The sequence below is a fragment of the Watersipora subatra genome, chromosome 1 (assembly GCF_963576615.1).
Source record: "Watersipora subatra chromosome 1, tzWatSuba1.1, whole genome shotgun sequence".
In the NCBI taxonomy this organism is placed as follows: Eukaryota; Metazoa; Bryozoa; class Gymnolaemata; order Cheilostomatida; family Watersiporidae; genus Watersipora; species Watersipora subatra.
Window position 1 is genome coordinate 42,526,127 of NC_088708.1, and position 18,121 is coordinate 42,544,247.

The window sequence follows — 18,121 nt, forward strand, 5'->3', positions numbered from 1 at the left end:
TCAGTACCTTTTATTTGTCTATTGTACAGTGGACAGCAACGCCCATGTTCGCTGAGTAAATTTTTGGATTGTGGCATGGGCTACGGATTGACTGCGCGTATTCATTATTTTTTGTGCTTGGTTGGCATCAGTTGTTTCAAGTCTGAAGAGAATATAGCCTGGCTTTGCCTGATTGTAGGTTATCCTCCAGCTGCGTCTTTGAGAAGCACTCGTGTCCACAAAGTCTATAGTTTTGCTTTATGTGGCTTTTTGGTGAGTCTTTTGCATGCAATGAACTTCAAAGTAGAGTTAGCTGCATTACCGGCACTTGAAAGGTACGACTAATATAATTGCAATTAAGGAGTATCGTAATGTTTTATTTTTATGATAAAAAGCCAGCTACTTTTTGCGTTTCTAAAGTAAAAGATTAATGCAAATCTAAAAAAACACTAGACTAAAGTTTTCTGTAAACCCTTTGCCTAGGGTTCACAGGGTTAGGGTGAATTATTTCATCTAATCTTGTGCATGACTCAAGCAAAAGCAGAGGTTCATAATTCTGACAAACATAGAGTTGCGACACCATGAAAATGACAAAAGATTATTTCACATCATGAGAGCATCTTTGTGAGAATGACCCTCACTCAACTGCACAGACTTTCTTTCATCACAACCACTAGTTTGCTTCTATGCTATACTTTGTTTGGCAAGTTAATTATTTGAGTTAATTTTATTTGCATCATTTTGTTGTTTAAATAGAAAGAATAACTACCACTATTTTCTTCTTATTCTTATTCTATTCTCTTCTTATTTCTGCTTATTCTCATCAGATTCTGCTTCTTTTCCACATCTGTTTTTTTATAATATAAAAATGCGTTAGAGAGCAGCTGTTATTGATAGTCAGTCCAATAGCAACTACCGGTATGACAGTAAAAGTTGTGAGAATAGCATCAAAAATAAACAATCTAAAACGCGGTAAAACAAATTCAAACTAGTTGCAAAGTATGACTGAGATGAAGTCATCTTTCTAATTGTACCACTGTTTCTGAACAGACCAGTTATTTCATTTTATGAGCAGCTTTTTGAGAAGATCAATAGTGAGTGCCAGCAACTACAGAAACAGCTGCTGACTGCATTTAGCATTGATTACTATAATACTGAGTATGAATACTCATATGAGCATATGCAACGTGATAGTGAAACAATGGAAATTTATCTAGCTCATTTATCAATGGCGACTGGTGCTATAGGGCAAATCTATTCCAATTCACTGCACAAGTATGCATTTCTTATGGCTTATCACCTGAAGTCAAAAACCAAAAGCATTTGATGTAGTAGAAAATATGGAATTCCAAAAAAATTGTAGCTCATTCTAGAACTCTTCTTTCCTCAAAAGCTCCACCAGCACATTCAATTTGCAACGCAGCTACTCAAAAAGAAAAAGTACGATAAAAATTTAGCGTAACACCTCTTTTGGATTTGGACATTGCTACATGGAAATGTCTTAATAGAAAAAGTTGGCATCACTTAACCAGCAACCAATTTATTGTTATTCTTGTAACGTTATGGGTCATATTAGTGAGCATTGTTAAAACAAGAAAATGGGTACAAGAATGAGAAAGTGTGTGCATCAAATATTCGCCCAAAAATAACTGGCTAATTAAGGCAACTATAAGGAGCTCTAACTATAGTCATCTACAGAGAGTTGTGAAAAACCCTCATCAATAGAGCATGTGACCAATCAGTAATAACAAGGGACTTAACACACAAATAAGGATTACTGATGACTAATTGAACTAGAATTGTGAAAATTATAAATGGCAACTCTACATGGTGTACAGAGGACGTACTGGACGTAAATGATGGAGCATTGAGAGAGTGTGCAACTTTGTTGTATGTTTGTGGTCGACCTGTGATTGTGGATTGATTTTTGGAATAGATGGAATACATAAATGTAGTGGTGTGTTGATTAGTTAGAATAACCAATTAGGCTTTGGGCTATGTACCTAGCACAGTAGTTGCAACTGGAGATAATTCGGTAGATGGAAAGAATGTAGCAATTGATGATAGCGACTCCACAGCAACTTTTGTAGGCGGGCATTTAAATAGAAATGGAAGTCAAGAACCTGTGCTAAAAAGAGAATATGCGGTAAAGAAGGACTATATAGGGAACAATTCGATGGTGAAATTGAAAGATGGATTGATCTTGGCTGGTTGAAGTCGCGTGGTGAGTAAATACATGAAAATCAAGTGGCATACTTCCATTTAGGGTAAGGGTTCAGTCTACCAAGGGAAGAAAGGCCTGTCGTAAACTATGGTCATGAGTTCAATTTAAATGTATTTAGCAATTCTGGTAGTGGTGTGGCAGTGGACCAGAAAAGTTCAAAAATGGAGGAAACAATGTGACAACATTTGTTAACTAGACCTTCAAAGAGTCTGTTTGCGACTTTAAGTAGATGTCACACTGCAGATATTTCAAGTTGTATGCTTCAACTACAGGCTTTATATGATGACACTTACGAGTTTCAGACAAAACTCTGCTCTCAAGATTATGAGAAAGATCTTGGCCAAAGTTTTGTAACTCGGTTAGGCTGTGAGTAGTGGAACTGATTATTGTATTGATGGCATGTTGCCAAATAAATCAATGCGCCTGTGTCACAGGTTAAACGGGTAAAACGACATTTTCAAATGTATAGCTTGACATTAATGGAGCCTGAAAAATGAAACAACATTGCATAAGTTTAAGGTCTGAGAGTAAAAAATTCTACATCAGATTCACTTGACCGGAGCGGAGATAGTGTGACAGTTATTTTCTCTTTAAAGGAAGTACGTTGAAGATTATCTTTTGGCAAGGTGGCTTAGAGGAACATGCAGTTATATAACATGCGAAGTGAACTCATACAACTAGGACAATACTATACAAGATAATGTGAGAAAAATGAACTATAATGAATAAAATCAGAGCTAGACAAAGCGAATGGCCTCCTACGAGTTTTTTATAAATGACAGGACAAATATCAGCATTCTTCTTCACTTGTGTCAGATGATCCCATCAACATGTTGTGTATTCAGGATGACTTACATCACATAGTTGTTGTAAAACTTACCTATCTGACCATGTCTAAGTAAGAGGCATATTTTGATAAGATGATTAAAAAGTTAGTGAAAGAATATCATCTATGTAAGTGGGTCGACTCTGCTCCAGTACATTAAGAGATGAGACATATAATAGATGTGAAAAGTAACTGGCATAGATGAACTATGGCTATAACTAAAAGAATATCGTATCTTACTGTCACTGTCTGTGGGCTTTCAAGGAATGAGACACGAGATAAATATAATGCTGTCTCAGTGGTTTGAAAACATCTGGACCACACATGTTCAAAAACGGTGCCACCCAGTGAGATGCTACCACACAATGACTGTGTTTTAAAGCTTAAAAAATTATGCTGAAAAACGGGGTGAAAACCAGATAGGCCCATTTATAAAGTTTTAGGTAATGATGGAACTGAATAAAATCATCATATGATCAAAAAAGGTTAACTGGCTCTGGAAGGTCTGTTAAAAATATGTTGTTCTGATGCAAAAGTTCATCAAACACTATAACTATTTGTCCGTGCATAGAACTGTGAACTAGCCAAACACAAAAACCAGAACATACAAGGTCAACAAAATGAAAGGTTTTGCTAAATCCTTATGAGATTGGAGACCAAGCAAATGTGAAACTAGGCAATTTACTGATGTGCTATAATTTGGAAAAAAACAGGGAAGTTATTGACTTAGTTTTAACACAGTGATAAAATTAGACAACATGAAAAATATAAGACCTGGTGGAGGGGCAAAAAGAACAACAGACTACAACAACAGTAGACTATGCGCTAGTGGTGCTCAAAAAGTTGATTATGCCCTTTTATCAACAATAAAAGCAATGCTGCTAACCCTGTTCTAGCCTGTCTTTTCAGGGTTGTTAACCGACTCTTTTGGTTAGCCGATTTTGTGGTTCAGTGATTTTAGGGTGTGAAGATTTGTATACTTTTAAGACAATTGTAGACTCACTCATTGAAACATTTACCTGACAAAGAAATGATTTCATCCGTTTGTATGGTCACCTCAGCACATAATTATGTGGTGGTGAAACCAATTTCCTGTTGTTTACACTAAAGCTGCCTTGCTGAGCTCACATTTTATTGTTGCTGACCTCGTTATTGTCACGTTTCTTCCGGGTTGCCTATACTGTCATTGAGCCGGAGTATGGTTCCAAGTCTGGTGGGACCAGTAGAAGAGTAACAACTGAATAAATATATTTGTTTTGCCCTATATATATATATATATATATATATATATATATATATATATATAGGACAGATAGCACAGTTGGTAAGGTATTGGGACAGTGATCAGTAGGTCCTAGGTTCAAACCCCAACAACTGCACCTTTCTGGTGGTCCTTAGACAAGACCCTTACTTGTATAACATCTACAACCTCTATGATGAGTGCATTAACCAAAGCCATGCCGGCTCGGATGTCGCCTTGTCAAACAAGGTCCGCGCTGCCTTTAGCTGAACCAGGACAAGGCAGTGAAAAATGGGCTACTGATTCAAAACAGATGAAATGGACTCGAACTGATAACAAGGACCTCGTGCAGTGCTACTTTATGAGTGAACCTCAAAAGTGGGGCTACATGGGAAGGATGCGTCAACAGTGGATAAACATGCACCCTGAATTGCCACTAACCGCTAAGCAACTTGTAGCTCAGATGAGTAACATAATCAAGCGGCACCTCATATCGGAACTTGAGGTAGATGAAATTAGTGAACATCCAAGTAACCTTGACCAATGAGGCGTGCATATCAACACACACTGTCACACATACAAAATTTTGTATTGACTCACGGGTTGAAGAAAACATGCACTTGACCCAAGTGGTGAAAAAGCTTGCGGAATATATCATCAACAAGATGCCAGCTGCTAATGATTATGGAAGCAGGGTACCACTACGAAGAGTTAGCAAGGTCATACATAAGAAGCTGTTAGAAGACATAAATTTGGCACTGGAGTTGATCTCAACCGGATCGATCAGTGAGACTAATGCCCTAATCTACAGTACAGCAGCCGTCATCTTGGAGGAGATGAGTATTAAGCCCCTGCCAACAAGGCTTCAAGCCGTTTCATCCTGGCAGCTGAGGCTACAAAATAAGATCAAGGACTTGCGCAAGAAAGTTAGTAAGCTCAGTGAGAGATCTAACCACAGTTTGGAGCATCCAAAAAGGGAAGTCACAATAGAAGCTCTAGAATCAGCCAACCAGCAGCTAGTAGCACTCTCGGCATGACTGAAGCGGTACACCGAAGAGCGGGATAACAAGAGAATGAACAAACTGTTCATCAATAATCCATCTAGAGTGTATTCCCAGTTCAAAGGTGAACTGCAGAGGCCAATGTCAGATCCTCCCCAATCCAGCACTTTAAAGTTCTGTAAAGACATCTGGGAAAAAGAGACTACTCATAACACCACTGCAAATTGGCTGAAGAAGCTTAAAGAGAGAGCCATCAATACACTGTGGCTCAGCAAGACTCACCATCAGCGAAGTGGACATCAAGTGCAGAGTGCAGCGTATGAAAAACTGGGCAGCACCTGGCCATGACATGATTCAAGCCTTCTGGTTGAAGAAATTGACATCACTTCACACTAGAATGGCTAAGCAGATGGAACACCTAATAGAACAAGGTCACCATCCAGAGTGGCTGACCAAAGGACGAACTGTACTTCTGATAAAAGATCCAAAGCAGGGTCTGATTCCCAAAAACTATCGACCAATAATGTGCTTGCCCACCACCTGGAAACTGCTCTCAGGAATAGTTGCAGACAAACTGGAAGAGCACATGAGTCACTATATGACCAGTGCTCAGAAAGGAATTGGGCGCAACACCCGAGGAACCAAACATCAGTCACTGGTGGATCGGACGGTCTGTCAAAATAACAGGAGAAGACATACCAATCTTGCCATGACTTAGATTGACTACAAAAAGGCCTATGACTCAATTTTCCATAGTTGGATACTTGAGTGCCTCAGTATGTGCAATGTTCACCCTGCTCTTTTGGCATTCATCAAAATGTCAATGACCAAATGGAAGACGGAACTGGAGGCTAATGGCAAAAAGCTGGCGAGTGTAAAAATTAAGCGAGGCATCTATCAAGGTGACTTCTTATTACCACTGCTCTTCTGCATATGCCTAAACCCTCTAAGAAATATGCTGGAAAAGACTCAATATAGGTACCAGTTTAAGAGTGGCACCAAGAAAAACCACCTCTTCTACATGGATGACATCAAGCTGTACGCTAACAAAGAAAGAGACATTGATTCGCTAATACACCTCACTCAGGTATACAGCAAGGACATCGGAATGACCTTCGGTATTGAGAAATGTAGAAGGCTAATTCTTAAGAAAGACCATTCTATGCTCACAGATGGCCTAAGAATGCCAAATGGTACCATCAAAGATATAGAAGAAGGGTACAAGTACTTGAAAATTATGCAAAACAACATCAACCACGAAGCGGAGGTACGGCGCAAAGCCATTACCAAATACAAGAAACGCCTTCGGCAGGCCCTATGGCGCCAGCTCAATGCCAAGAACCAAGTCATGGCAATAAATACCTACGCACTGCCAGTAATAAGATATCCAGCAGGCATAATAAAGTGGGCTGAGGAAGCCATCAAGGAAACAGATATAGCAACTCGTAAACTGCTGACCATGCATGAAGCACTCCACCCAAAATCTGATACTACTAGATTGTATCTCAATAGGAAAGATAGCGGTATGAGACTCAAAAGTGTACAGCAGACAGTGAAAGAAGAAGAACAAAGCATCAAAGCCTATGCAGCCTCTATGGCCACTTCAGATAAGTTGCTAGCTGAATTTCAATCGGCTGCTCTTACAATGAAGCTTTGCTCGGATGATGAAGAAATTGACTGGCACATAAAACCTTTTCATGGTGCTTACCACCGACAAATATCTAAGGTTGGCGATCTTCACCAGACATATATGTGACTGAACAAAGGAAACCTAACGGCCAATACAGAGTCGCTAATCATGGCAGCCCAAGAACAAATGCTCCCAACAAGGCAACTCCAAACAAAAATCTATCACACTAGAGACGATCCTAGATGCAGGCTGTGCAAAGATGCACCTGAGACCATCCAACACATCATCAGTAAATGCAAACAGCTAGCAGGAAATGCATACACTAAGCGGCATAATCATGTCGCAGGTGTTGTGTATAGAAGTTTATGTGATGAGTATGGCCTTAATAAACCACAACTCTGGTGGGAAGCTCCTGGTAAGGTCAATGAAAATGACCGCTCTAAGATCCTCTAGGACTTCTACATCCGGACTGACAAGCATGTCCTAGCAAACCAACCAGATATAGTGGTGGTGGACAAGGAGAACAAGAGGGCTACTATAATGGATATAGCAGTACCCAATGACTACAATATAGCCAGCAAAGAAAAAGGAAAGGTAGAGAAATATCTCCTTGGAGAAGAGATTGAAAAATGCTGGGATGTAAGAACAACTGTAATCCCAGTAGTCATTGGGGCACTGGGCGCAATAACACCGGCGCATAAAATGTGGCTTGCTCAAATACCAACAGCAATCAACTCAGGCGAGTTGCAGACAAGTGCGCTATTGGGAACAGTTAAGAACTTGAGGCGAGTGCTCAAATTCCCAGGTCTCTGGTAGGAGACCCGAGTTAGAGCAGAAATTACCACCCATATGGGTTAACCAGGGTGGGGAAACAATTTATATATATATATATTTTACCTGCACTCACCCTAGTCAGTCTGGTTTTGCTAGCCATTAAAGAAACTGATATGTTTTTACAAACATCATTTAAGCAATGATATACACCCAGGTCTGATAATCTGAAAGAAACACCCACCTGGATAGGCCCATACTTGGATATTGTACCCCCAATCACCTGGTTGGTCAATTTGAATTTGGATATTGTACCCCCAATCACCTGGTTGCTCAATTTGAAATACACCCCCTAAACACTGAGAGTTCCCTAGAGGACGCCCAGGTTCCACGCCCCGCTAAACATCCAATATGATTCATGCATTAATAAAGCAGTAAAGAGCTACAAACCAAATTTGTTTTATTTAAATACGTGACCACTAACGTCAGTATCGCAAAACAACAAAATGTCGCCATGCCTGCAAAAGGGTTAATAAAACTGACTCCAAACATCAACCATCAGATCATCATTTTCATTTACAAAGGAAAACATGAATATCAATGAAATAAATATATCATTCATTCTGAGTATATTGCTAAAGGGTTGCTAAGATGATGCAGTCAGACCTGCCAACCCAAGAGTAGGGCAATGCGTGAGATTTGGTTTTGGGGCAATTGATATATCAATGACAGTATATATAAAATTGTGGAAATTGGCCAAAAATCTCACACATTTCTCACACATTTTTTCTTTGGGGTGATTGTGTGAGTCTCACGCCCAATGCGTGAGAGTTGGCAGGTATGGATGCAGTTTCGACTGTCTCTTTTCCCTTACTTTCCCATCAGCAAGCAAGCAGCAGCAACCTGCATTAAAATGAAGACTGGAATTTCGGTGCAATTTCTCGGTATTACTTTGGCTGAGTAAAATCTTAATGAGCATGGGCCCTTTTACTGGCTTGGTTGTGGAAACCCCCCTAAAGTAGCAAATTCACTGACAGTGCCCCATGGTCTTAAACCCCCCTAAAACGTGATTTTGGGCCGAACCTAATGGGCCTTTTAGGGAGGAGTATCGGCTCTGGGGATATACAGCCCCCACTGGGGTCTGTATATTAGACAGAAAAAATTCCTAATTATACTTTATATATATATTGTTGGATGTGGTTGTGCATTATTTCATTATGGCTTTGTCTCTACATCTGTTTTTAAGTGTGTTTTATTGATCAGATATTACCGATAAATAGGGTGCACTCGACAATATATACGCCCTATATACGTAGTAAGAACGAAGAAATTAAGAATCATCTTGCATGCAAAATATGCGATGCAAAATATATTTATGTACCATCGTTGAGATTTGTCCCATCTTGATTTATATTGTAAAAAACATTGGTAGGCTATATCAGAACTGCTCTATGGTGACACATTATAATTTATTATGTGTTACAAATATTTATATTAATTTCCTTTACCAAATAACCAATTTACGAAATATATTGTGATGTAAATAGCAAAGCGTGTGCGGAGTTTTAGCGGCAAAGTATAGCGAATAAAGCAGTTTATACTTATGGGCGGTGATTGGCAGTCAGTTAGCCATAGTTTTCGCGTCAAATGAACAATTAATCTCCGCCCATCTCAGTTGATAACTGCACTGATTAAATTTCACCACATAATTTAATTGGCCTATCTTACGAATTGAGCGAAACTTAAAATAAATACTACTTGTGATACGATGACAGCTGCAGCACAAGACCAAAAACACGCCATTACATTGAAAGGATCGACGGATATAGTGGCAGAGTTCTTTAGTAAGTAGACTACTATTTAAATTCAGTTTTCTAATCTTAGTGTAATTTTAGATAACACTCCAAAATTGTGTGTTGAAGAGTCACAACAGTGAGCTGTAGTGTTGTGAACTGTGAAGTAGCAAACAAGTCACCACCATTCACAAGTCTGGCTCAACAAATATTTGCTATAAACGTATATTTATATTGTAATGATCTGAAATGTCTTAGTACAGCATCACATTTTAAGAATGTTAGCTTACGCTATGGAAAACTGCAAAGTCAGCAAATTCAGTTCCCATCATTGTACCTCCAAAAATCAAACGCAAAAACAATGAGGTTAAAAGGTATTAAAGCATCAATAACATAATATTACAGGATAAAGATCACATTATTTTATTGTTTCACACACGATAAACCCAAAGCAAGACGAACATTTTCGAACTATCTAGTTAATGTACAATGAACGACTAAATTACTCTGCAGTAAAAGCTTTCTTATAGTTCCTCATGACCTTGTTGTGCTGATTATTTTTTAAGCATGATCTTTTTGTGCAATGCTAAAACGTTGGCTGATAAACGGATTAATCACTCCTACAAGTTTCTGTAAGGTAGTTGATTATTGCCTGTGTTTGTGCAAAGTCGTGTAGAATATAATTACAATTACTCTGAACTCACTGTAACCTAAACACTACATTGTGGTAACAAATAATGCCAGACAGAAAATATTCAAAGAGCAATTTTTTTGAGCAATTATTGGTAGAAATAAACAAATTCATTTTCTGTTGCTTCACAGCCTTCATTTTTAATGCTTCAGATAAACTGAAGCCATTGTGACATTTACTGATCGATTAAGTGTATAACAATTCTGTGATAGTATTTTATTTTAAAGCTCAGTTGGTATACGAGGATAAAGACTATTGCATACATATATCTGGCTCGTGGAACATGTGATGTGACAAAACAAAACTCCATCTAAATACTTTATATCAACCATTTTAAGTCGCAATAAAACTATTCGACTTTGGCAACCAATTCAGATGCCATAAAAGCCAACCTTCGACCTGCTTTACTTTGATATCTGAACATAGAGCAAAATGCATTAGAAACATGTTGAAAATTGTCAGTAGGTCTATTACAAATCTGAAACGCGCAAATCATTCATTTGCACGAATGCATTTGCACTAGCAAAGAAGGTATGAAAATTTCATGATAATATTTGAAGAACTGCTGCTAAATTTCAAGTTAAAATTTTCTATAACACACCCAATATTCAATCAGTTACGTAAAATATTTTAAAACTCTACTTTGCAATATTTACTGCAACGATGGGTACATTTTGTTGCTGTACTGCAAGTTAACCTTTAGTTGTATGATCCCGTTATAAAACCAAGAAAATGGGTGTGATAAGAGTGGATTTTCAATCTTAACTATACTGATCTGAGTTTTTAGTGAGAGACTTTGTTTCTACTCTCTCAGATTATGGAGTCAACAGTATCTTATACCAACGAGGAATCTATCCAGAAGAGTCATTCACGCGGCAACAGAAATATGGACTCACATTGTTGGTGACATCCGATGACAAACTGAATGCGTATTTAAGTGAAGTTGGTATTATAAATAAATATATCAGAACTTGAATGCTGCTTTATATGGTTTGGACTAGTGCTGTTATCATGTCATTTAATAATGTAGGTCTTAACACAAGTCAAACATTGGCTGACATCGCTGACAGTCCAGAAGTTGGTAGTGATTATTAAGAGTGTCGAAACAAATGAAGTACTAGAGCGATGGCAGTTCAACGTTCAGTGTGATAAAAGTTATGTTGAGAGTAAAGAAGGTGACAGGTAAGTTTTTAGCTATCATCTATGGTTATAGCTACGCGTGATGTTACTAAAGAATAATGTCGTGGTAACTGTCTGTTTGCCCGCATCGCACCTAATGCTTATTGTCAGAAGTTTCATAAAATGTGTACATTTTTGGCTTTTGTCAAGTTTGTAGGTGGTTTGCATGAGTAGTGATAGCAAATGCATTTCTTATCTTTTGTTTCAATAGAAGCACTGCTAGAAAGGTTAAGTCTGAGAAAGAGATCAATGGTGAGATAAAGGCAGTGATCCGTCAGATAACAGCTACCGTTACCTTTCTTCCTCTTATTGACACAGCGTGTGAGTCTGCCTTGATGTCTTTAGTGTCATAACATGTTTTTAGAGTTTTTGTTTTGGGAAGCTTTCGGAAGTAACTAAAATATTCAAGTGATCAGACATTTAGCTAGCCTTTGGATGAGTTCCTTGCACCTTTTCGCACGAACTTGGAATAACTTTTATTCTATCTTCCCATTCAGAATCAATATACTATTCAGTTGCTCCCTTGCAGATAGTAATCGTCAACATTTATAACGTGTCATGGTGTTGGTGTCACCAAATTTTTCTAGTTTTGGCTTTCTTAATAATCCTTGCAAGATTGCACTAAATGCTTTAATGTAGTGCAACTTATATCTTGCTAGGCGAGTTTGACCTGCTAGTCTATACTGATAAGGACATAGATGTTCCATCCACTTGGGGAGAGTCTGGACCACAATTCATTGCTAATTCTGAGGAGGTTAAGCTTCGATCCTTCAACACTATGATTCATAAAGTAGACACGATGGTGGCATACAAGCCCCAGTGAGATGATCCTTGCACTAGTACCTTTTTCTCACATCATTTTCATATTTTATATATTTTACGTTGGTATTGTCTTATGTCTTTTTGTAAGAACTCTGCCATCTCCTAGCATTAATCAATTTTACCAACATGTTTGAGCAATTTTATTTCTAACCCATTTAATAGGATGTACATGAAGTGTTCACTTTGTAATATTGTTTATTTTATCACTCCACATGGACAGAAAATAAACAGTACTACGTTGATTACTTGCACAGATTGATTTACGCTAGCTCATCAATGTGCACCATTGTTTAATATGCTTGTTATTCTTCCACTTGTCGGACAAACCACTGTTTGAGACAGCGGAAAAGTTGACAAGATCCTCTATTCCAGCGGTGTTGCCTGCAATATATCTCGACATGGATAGCCTTTGGGCCAGTTTGCTCAATGCTTCATTTTGCTTTGTGTTGGAGCCCCGGGCAATGATACTGGCATTATCTAGCCACTGGTCCAGAACAGTTGCCGCTACGGGAGACTCTGGATACTCTCCTAGCAGTCGTGTCAAGTATCTACAGATATTGACTTCACCGACTATTTTTGTTTGTCTTACGGGAGAAACTATCATCTCACATTCATTGCCTGCAAGGAAAAAAGCTGTATGAATTATACATGAAACGAAGCACATAGTAGGTAATCAATGATGTGTACAGGAATAATAGCTTACAACCTGTGTAAATAAACAACTAGGAAACGCAGCCTACGTTGCATCATTTAATGTTTGCTTTCGAGGAATCTTTTGTACAAATCACATATTCTTGGTAAATTGAAAGTGAGGCAGCACAACAATTTTAGGCTTTATCATTATGAAAAACCTTATCAATTATTATTTCACCTTCAGCAATCTGAAATGGTTAAGAGTCGTAATTCACAATTGTTTCACTGTTTCTAATAGTAAAAAGTTAATGAAAAGATTTCACTAAATTCACAACTGCAAAACTCGGTTATATGTATTCTCAAGAAATATTTCAACAGAGAAATTAATTTAGATTTCAATTACAATTTCAGAGCTGATTTAACATAATTGTTTTTATGTCAGTAAGTATGACTGCTTATCTGGGTTAAACTTAGACAAAGGAAGCTGCATTTTGATACACTTGAAGCGTGTGCACTTGTACCTGTATATTAATATATTAACAGCAAAACTTAGTAAATCTGATAAGATGTTCAATGAGTAAATGTCAAGTGACTTGAAAGGACACCATGGTTCACAACATGTCAAGCACAAGTATTAGACTGAAAATATTTACACATCTTAATTTGGCTAGATTAGAAAAGCACTTGTAAACTGATCAATTTTAGAAATGACTAAAACTAGTGTTCATAGATGTGATTTCATCAGAACCTTCTCTATAAAAACTAGAGCTGAGTATTAGTGCATGACTAGACAGGCATATTTAAAACATGTTTGTGTGCAAATTGCTTTGACCGATAGTGCAGTAATCTACCCGCAACAGCTTGTGCAAGCAGAGGGCTTTTGGCGCAGTCATGTCTTATTTGAGCAACCATTTGAGGCGTAGTAACTAAAGCGGTATGCCATACCCAATAAAAAATACCGCTAGAATGAAGACTATGAGTCCTGGATAATTATCAGAGTTCAGTGACATACATTCCTTCCAGATCCAGGTGATAACCATCCACTTGTCAGTACGACAGGATCCGACCAGATTCATCTCAAAGCCATTCCGGGACAAGTCATGGCACGGTTTAGATGTGGCTGAGCTGTGCACGTAGTAGGTTAAGAGAATGCTGTGACGTGTAGCTAGCTTAGTTAACAAATTCAAAATTGCCCTCGGGTGCAATGTAGGACTACAGGCTATCACCACATCCTACAATTTAAAAAGTGATCGAAACAAGGTGCTATGTAAGAAAATCATTACAATTGTGTAATGTATAGAATGTATACCTTAAAACAATTGATATCTCTAGAATCTTTCAGATCTGCTTTTGATTCATGATGTTGGGAAGCTGCAGAGGTCAAAGAGGAAATTCTTGACTGGAGGGCTTCTAATTTTTCAATGATACACTCCTGTCGCTTGACCAGTTCCTGAAACAGGTGAAGAGTAAAAGAAACTCAAAGAATCAAAGGATGATGTTAACTCCTGTGTTCACATTTACGATGAAGCAAAGCTTGTTGATTTGCTCTACCTAACAGGAGTTATGCAATGTTACCCATAACACTAGACGAGTTAACATTACATAATATTTACAATGTTGAATCAAGAAAAAATCTGGTCAATTGTGATACATACAGCAGAGACAAATATACAAATTGTAACAATACAAGGCTAGCTAAGAGCGCGTTATAAACAAAACTACCTAATGTCAGCCAATCAGACCAGTAGATTTCATACTTTTATGTTTTGTTGACTGCGATTAGCAATTGAAGAGCAGCATAAAGACAGCTTCATACCAGGGTTGGCAAAAATATCGATATTTTTAAAAATATCGTATCGCTGATATATATCATGATATTTATTGATATTTTTGATTTTTATATTTATGGTATTTTTTAAACAAATGAATATTTTGAAACAAATTTGAAGCTAGGTTGAACTTGTATGGTGTTTACATTATGATTGATGTATTTTATAGGTTCAATTAAGTTGTATGGGGCCACTCAGCAATGTTTAATACCAAACACTTGATTTATTGTAGGTCTAGTATAATAATAATATTTAAAAATATAAAAATATTCGTCAAACACTGGATTGGAAATCATGACAAGAATGCAGAGTGCTAACAAAATAGTGGAACTAGTAAATACACAATATGATAGTCCAAGCATGTTCTAATGTCCGAATCTTGCCTAGTTTAGGTATTTGTAAACAAACACCCGCTTGCCAGCCTTCACCTCCTCGAGACGATTTCCCAACTTGCTGTGAACCAGTCCACATGATGAAAACACACACTCAACACTAGCATTCAGAGTTATGTCATCCCATTTATAGATTTTATACTGAGCCAGAATTCTTCGAAGCTATTCATTGAAAGATTTTGACAGAAAATGATGAGATGAGTTACTCTGTCATCTCAGTGAGTCAGTGTAATGTGCTTACAATTCTGTCTCTGGGTGTCAGACTGTTCAATTCAAAATCATGAATTATGAAGTTCAAAGGGTTTTTAACAGGCTGGTCTTTCAATAAGGCAATAAAATATAACAGTTTAACATGAGATAATCAGATCAGTGAGATAGTATAGGGATGAAGGAATACAATTTAGATCTGAAAAACTCTTCTCAACTCATACACTAATTAATTGGTCTAGCCAATGTTACCTACTTAGTCTGGCTGTCTTTGTTTTTCTGTGTTGGGTAAGCCTAATAGGCCCCTACGCAAGTATTTGAGGATTTTAGGTGTTATTTAGCATTTTTAGACTGTTAACAATAGTTGTAAGGTCAAAACGGTATTATAAAATGGATATTTTCAAAAATATCGATTTTTTTGGACCCAAAAATATCATATCTATTAGCGATATATATCGATGATATATATCAAGCGATATATATCAAAGCAACCCCCTTCATACATGAGAATTCCAAACATTACAATTTAATTTAAAAATCATAAAAATTTAATTTAAAACATTACTTACATTACATTATTTAATTTAAAAATCTAGTAAGCACAGTGCATTACAAACATTCTAAAGACGCAAATATAGACGCATGAAATGTCTAGAGATAAAAATTGGTTAATATGTATACAGGTCTTCTACATGGTTTTCAGATAAACAAACTACATGTACCGTTAGGATCAAACTAAAACATTATACATTCAAGGGTTTCCTAAACTAATCTACAAAAAAAACAAGGTTGAAGGATAGAAACTAGTGAATGCTTGGTAGGCTCGTGGATCTTGTTAAAACTGTTCACTTTTGCCTTAAAAGGTAAAAATAAAATGAACAGTGATTGTTATGGCGCCTTACAGTGCCTCGCGTTCTGTGTTCTCAACTCGAGTTGCTGAACTCGAGTTGCTGTTCAAAGAACTCGGCCTGGGTTTTTGATGAACTTGATTTGTGTTACGCAAAACTAATCCGGATTTGTAAAAAAAAAGCAAAGTGAATAATTGGGGTGTCTCATTTACAGAACCGCATTTGTTCATATTATATAAAATTTAATAATTGATTAATAATAATTTAAATATATATATATATACATGTTTAAATTATATATATTGGCGATATTTGCGCATATTTATTTATATAGATATAAAGAGACACAAACAATTGCAGAATGTAAAAAGCAAACTAAAAAACAATCTATGTGGGGGCTGAGCCACTTCTTTTTGAAATGAAAAAAAGAGTTCTCTTTCTAGAACCTGACAAGAAACTGAATGCACACCGGAAATGAACAAACATAGAAATTATGTCAACGACGTTTAATGATGCACAAAAAAATTCCATATAAAAAATATAGCTAGAGAAAATGAAATGATGAGTTGTTTAGTATGGCGCCTTACAGTGCCTCGCCTCGCGCTCCATGTTCTCAAGCCGAGTTGTTGAACTCGAGTTGCTGTTGAAAAAACTCGGCCTGTGTTTTTGATGAACTTGAGTTGTGTAACGCGAGTTATATTTACAAAGTCCAGTTTGTAAATATAACTCGGTTTATCAACTCGAGTTGCAAACTCGGGACACTCTAATTCACCATTAGTTCTAGTTTTACAGTACATACATAGTTTAATTTCTATTAGTTAACGGGTGCCTATTGATGTACCATTGTTAATATAACCAGATCTACAGTTATGCTACTGTAATACCAATATATTGCACCTTATTTTTACAAACTCGAGTTTGTAAATATAACTCGGCTTATCAATGAGTTGCAAACTCGAGTCACTGTAAGGCGCCATAGATTGTAGAGAAACTTCCAGCGTGAAACCACAATTTAGGAGTGTTATTTTGAAATGTATCAAGGTCTGTGTTGTTCAAACGCCATCAACCATAAGCCCTAAAGCCAAATACGATAAAGATCTTTTCAAATAACTAGTATGAGTAGTATCTAACACAAGCAAAACCCACCGATACTGGTGAAGCAAAATGGCTAGTGCCTTTATTTACAACATCAGGTCCAGATTGATTCTTCATGTGATACATGCATGTTGGCAAGTCTTGAACATGTGTAGTTCCATGAAGAGGTTTCACATGATACATAGCCGTACTCATAGCTGTAAAATATCATGAATATATGTACACTAGATTCACAGCTTGTCAAACATTTTGTCAAAATACTGCCAACATTTTAATCAAAAAATCCCTGAAATTTAAGTTTATTCCTCTTCTATTTGCAGTGATACACTATTCAAGAATGTGATGCTTCAATCTACCTACATAAAAATAATAAAAATCAACTCGCACACGAAGAATTTAAGCACAGACAATATTTGCAAAATTACGACTGTAAGTGATACTGTATGCCATGAAAACAGTTTCATTGAATACAGAAGTGATACCACGAACGTGAATGGTAAAATAATTTTACGTAAATTTCTTTGTTCTGTTGAAATGAAAACACAATGCGATTTCGCGAATAAATAACAAAAACTGTTTCTCATAATACATACATGTACGTGTTACAAGAGACATGTTTTAGTCGTGTGTTTCTACATCATGTGATGATTACTAGAAATAACAACCTACTGACAAATCACAAGGTTTCATTGGAGACAGCTAGATAAATATGAGAACTACTGCAATATTTCAAGAATTGTGAGAATAGCAGGAGATAATAACATTCACAGTATGGCAGAATGATTTTTATAAGAAACGAACAAATAACTGCAATTTACACTCTGTATGACTTTGGCAGCCAATGTTTACATGTCACTGAAAGCCATAAAGCTGCTACAATATGAAACCGAATCTCAATACAACAATTAATTTTTATAGCGTAAAAATATTGATAAAAACTTGGAATAGGTAATTTTATGTT

General features: G+C 37.0%; 2 protein-coding genes across 2 annotated transcripts; one reads left to right on the top strand and one right to left on the bottom strand.

The window, feature by feature from the left end:
- The first annotated feature begins 9,369 nt into the window (after nucleotides 1-9,369).
- LOC137400880 (mitotic spindle assembly checkpoint protein MAD2A-like) lies at nucleotides 9,370-12,401 on the top strand. Its single transcript, XM_068087224.1, has 5 exons — nucleotides 9,370-9,515; nucleotides 10,970-11,097; nucleotides 11,186-11,337; nucleotides 11,546-11,655; nucleotides 11,994-12,401. The coding sequence occupies exons 1-5, from the start codon at nucleotides 9,440-9,442 to the stop codon at nucleotides 12,155-12,157; spliced, it is 630 nt and encodes a 209-aa protein (XP_067943325.1). The 5' UTR covers nucleotides 9,370-9,439; the 3' UTR covers nucleotides 12,158-12,401.
- On the bottom strand, nucleotides 12,395-18,036 carry LOC137400873 (aminoacyl tRNA synthase complex-interacting multifunctional protein 2-like). The gene is made up of 5 exons (XM_068087218.1): nucleotides 17,979-18,036; nucleotides 17,212-17,357; nucleotides 14,099-14,239; nucleotides 13,802-14,021; nucleotides 12,395-12,774 (listed from the first exon to the last, which is right to left on the bottom strand). The coding sequence occupies exons 2-5, from the start codon at nucleotides 17,353-17,355 to the stop codon at nucleotides 12,422-12,424; spliced, it is 858 nt and encodes a 285-aa protein (XP_067943319.1). The 5' UTR covers nucleotides 17,356-17,357; nucleotides 17,979-18,036; the 3' UTR covers nucleotides 12,395-12,421.
- Between the last annotated feature and the right edge of the window lie 85 nt (nucleotides 18,037-18,121).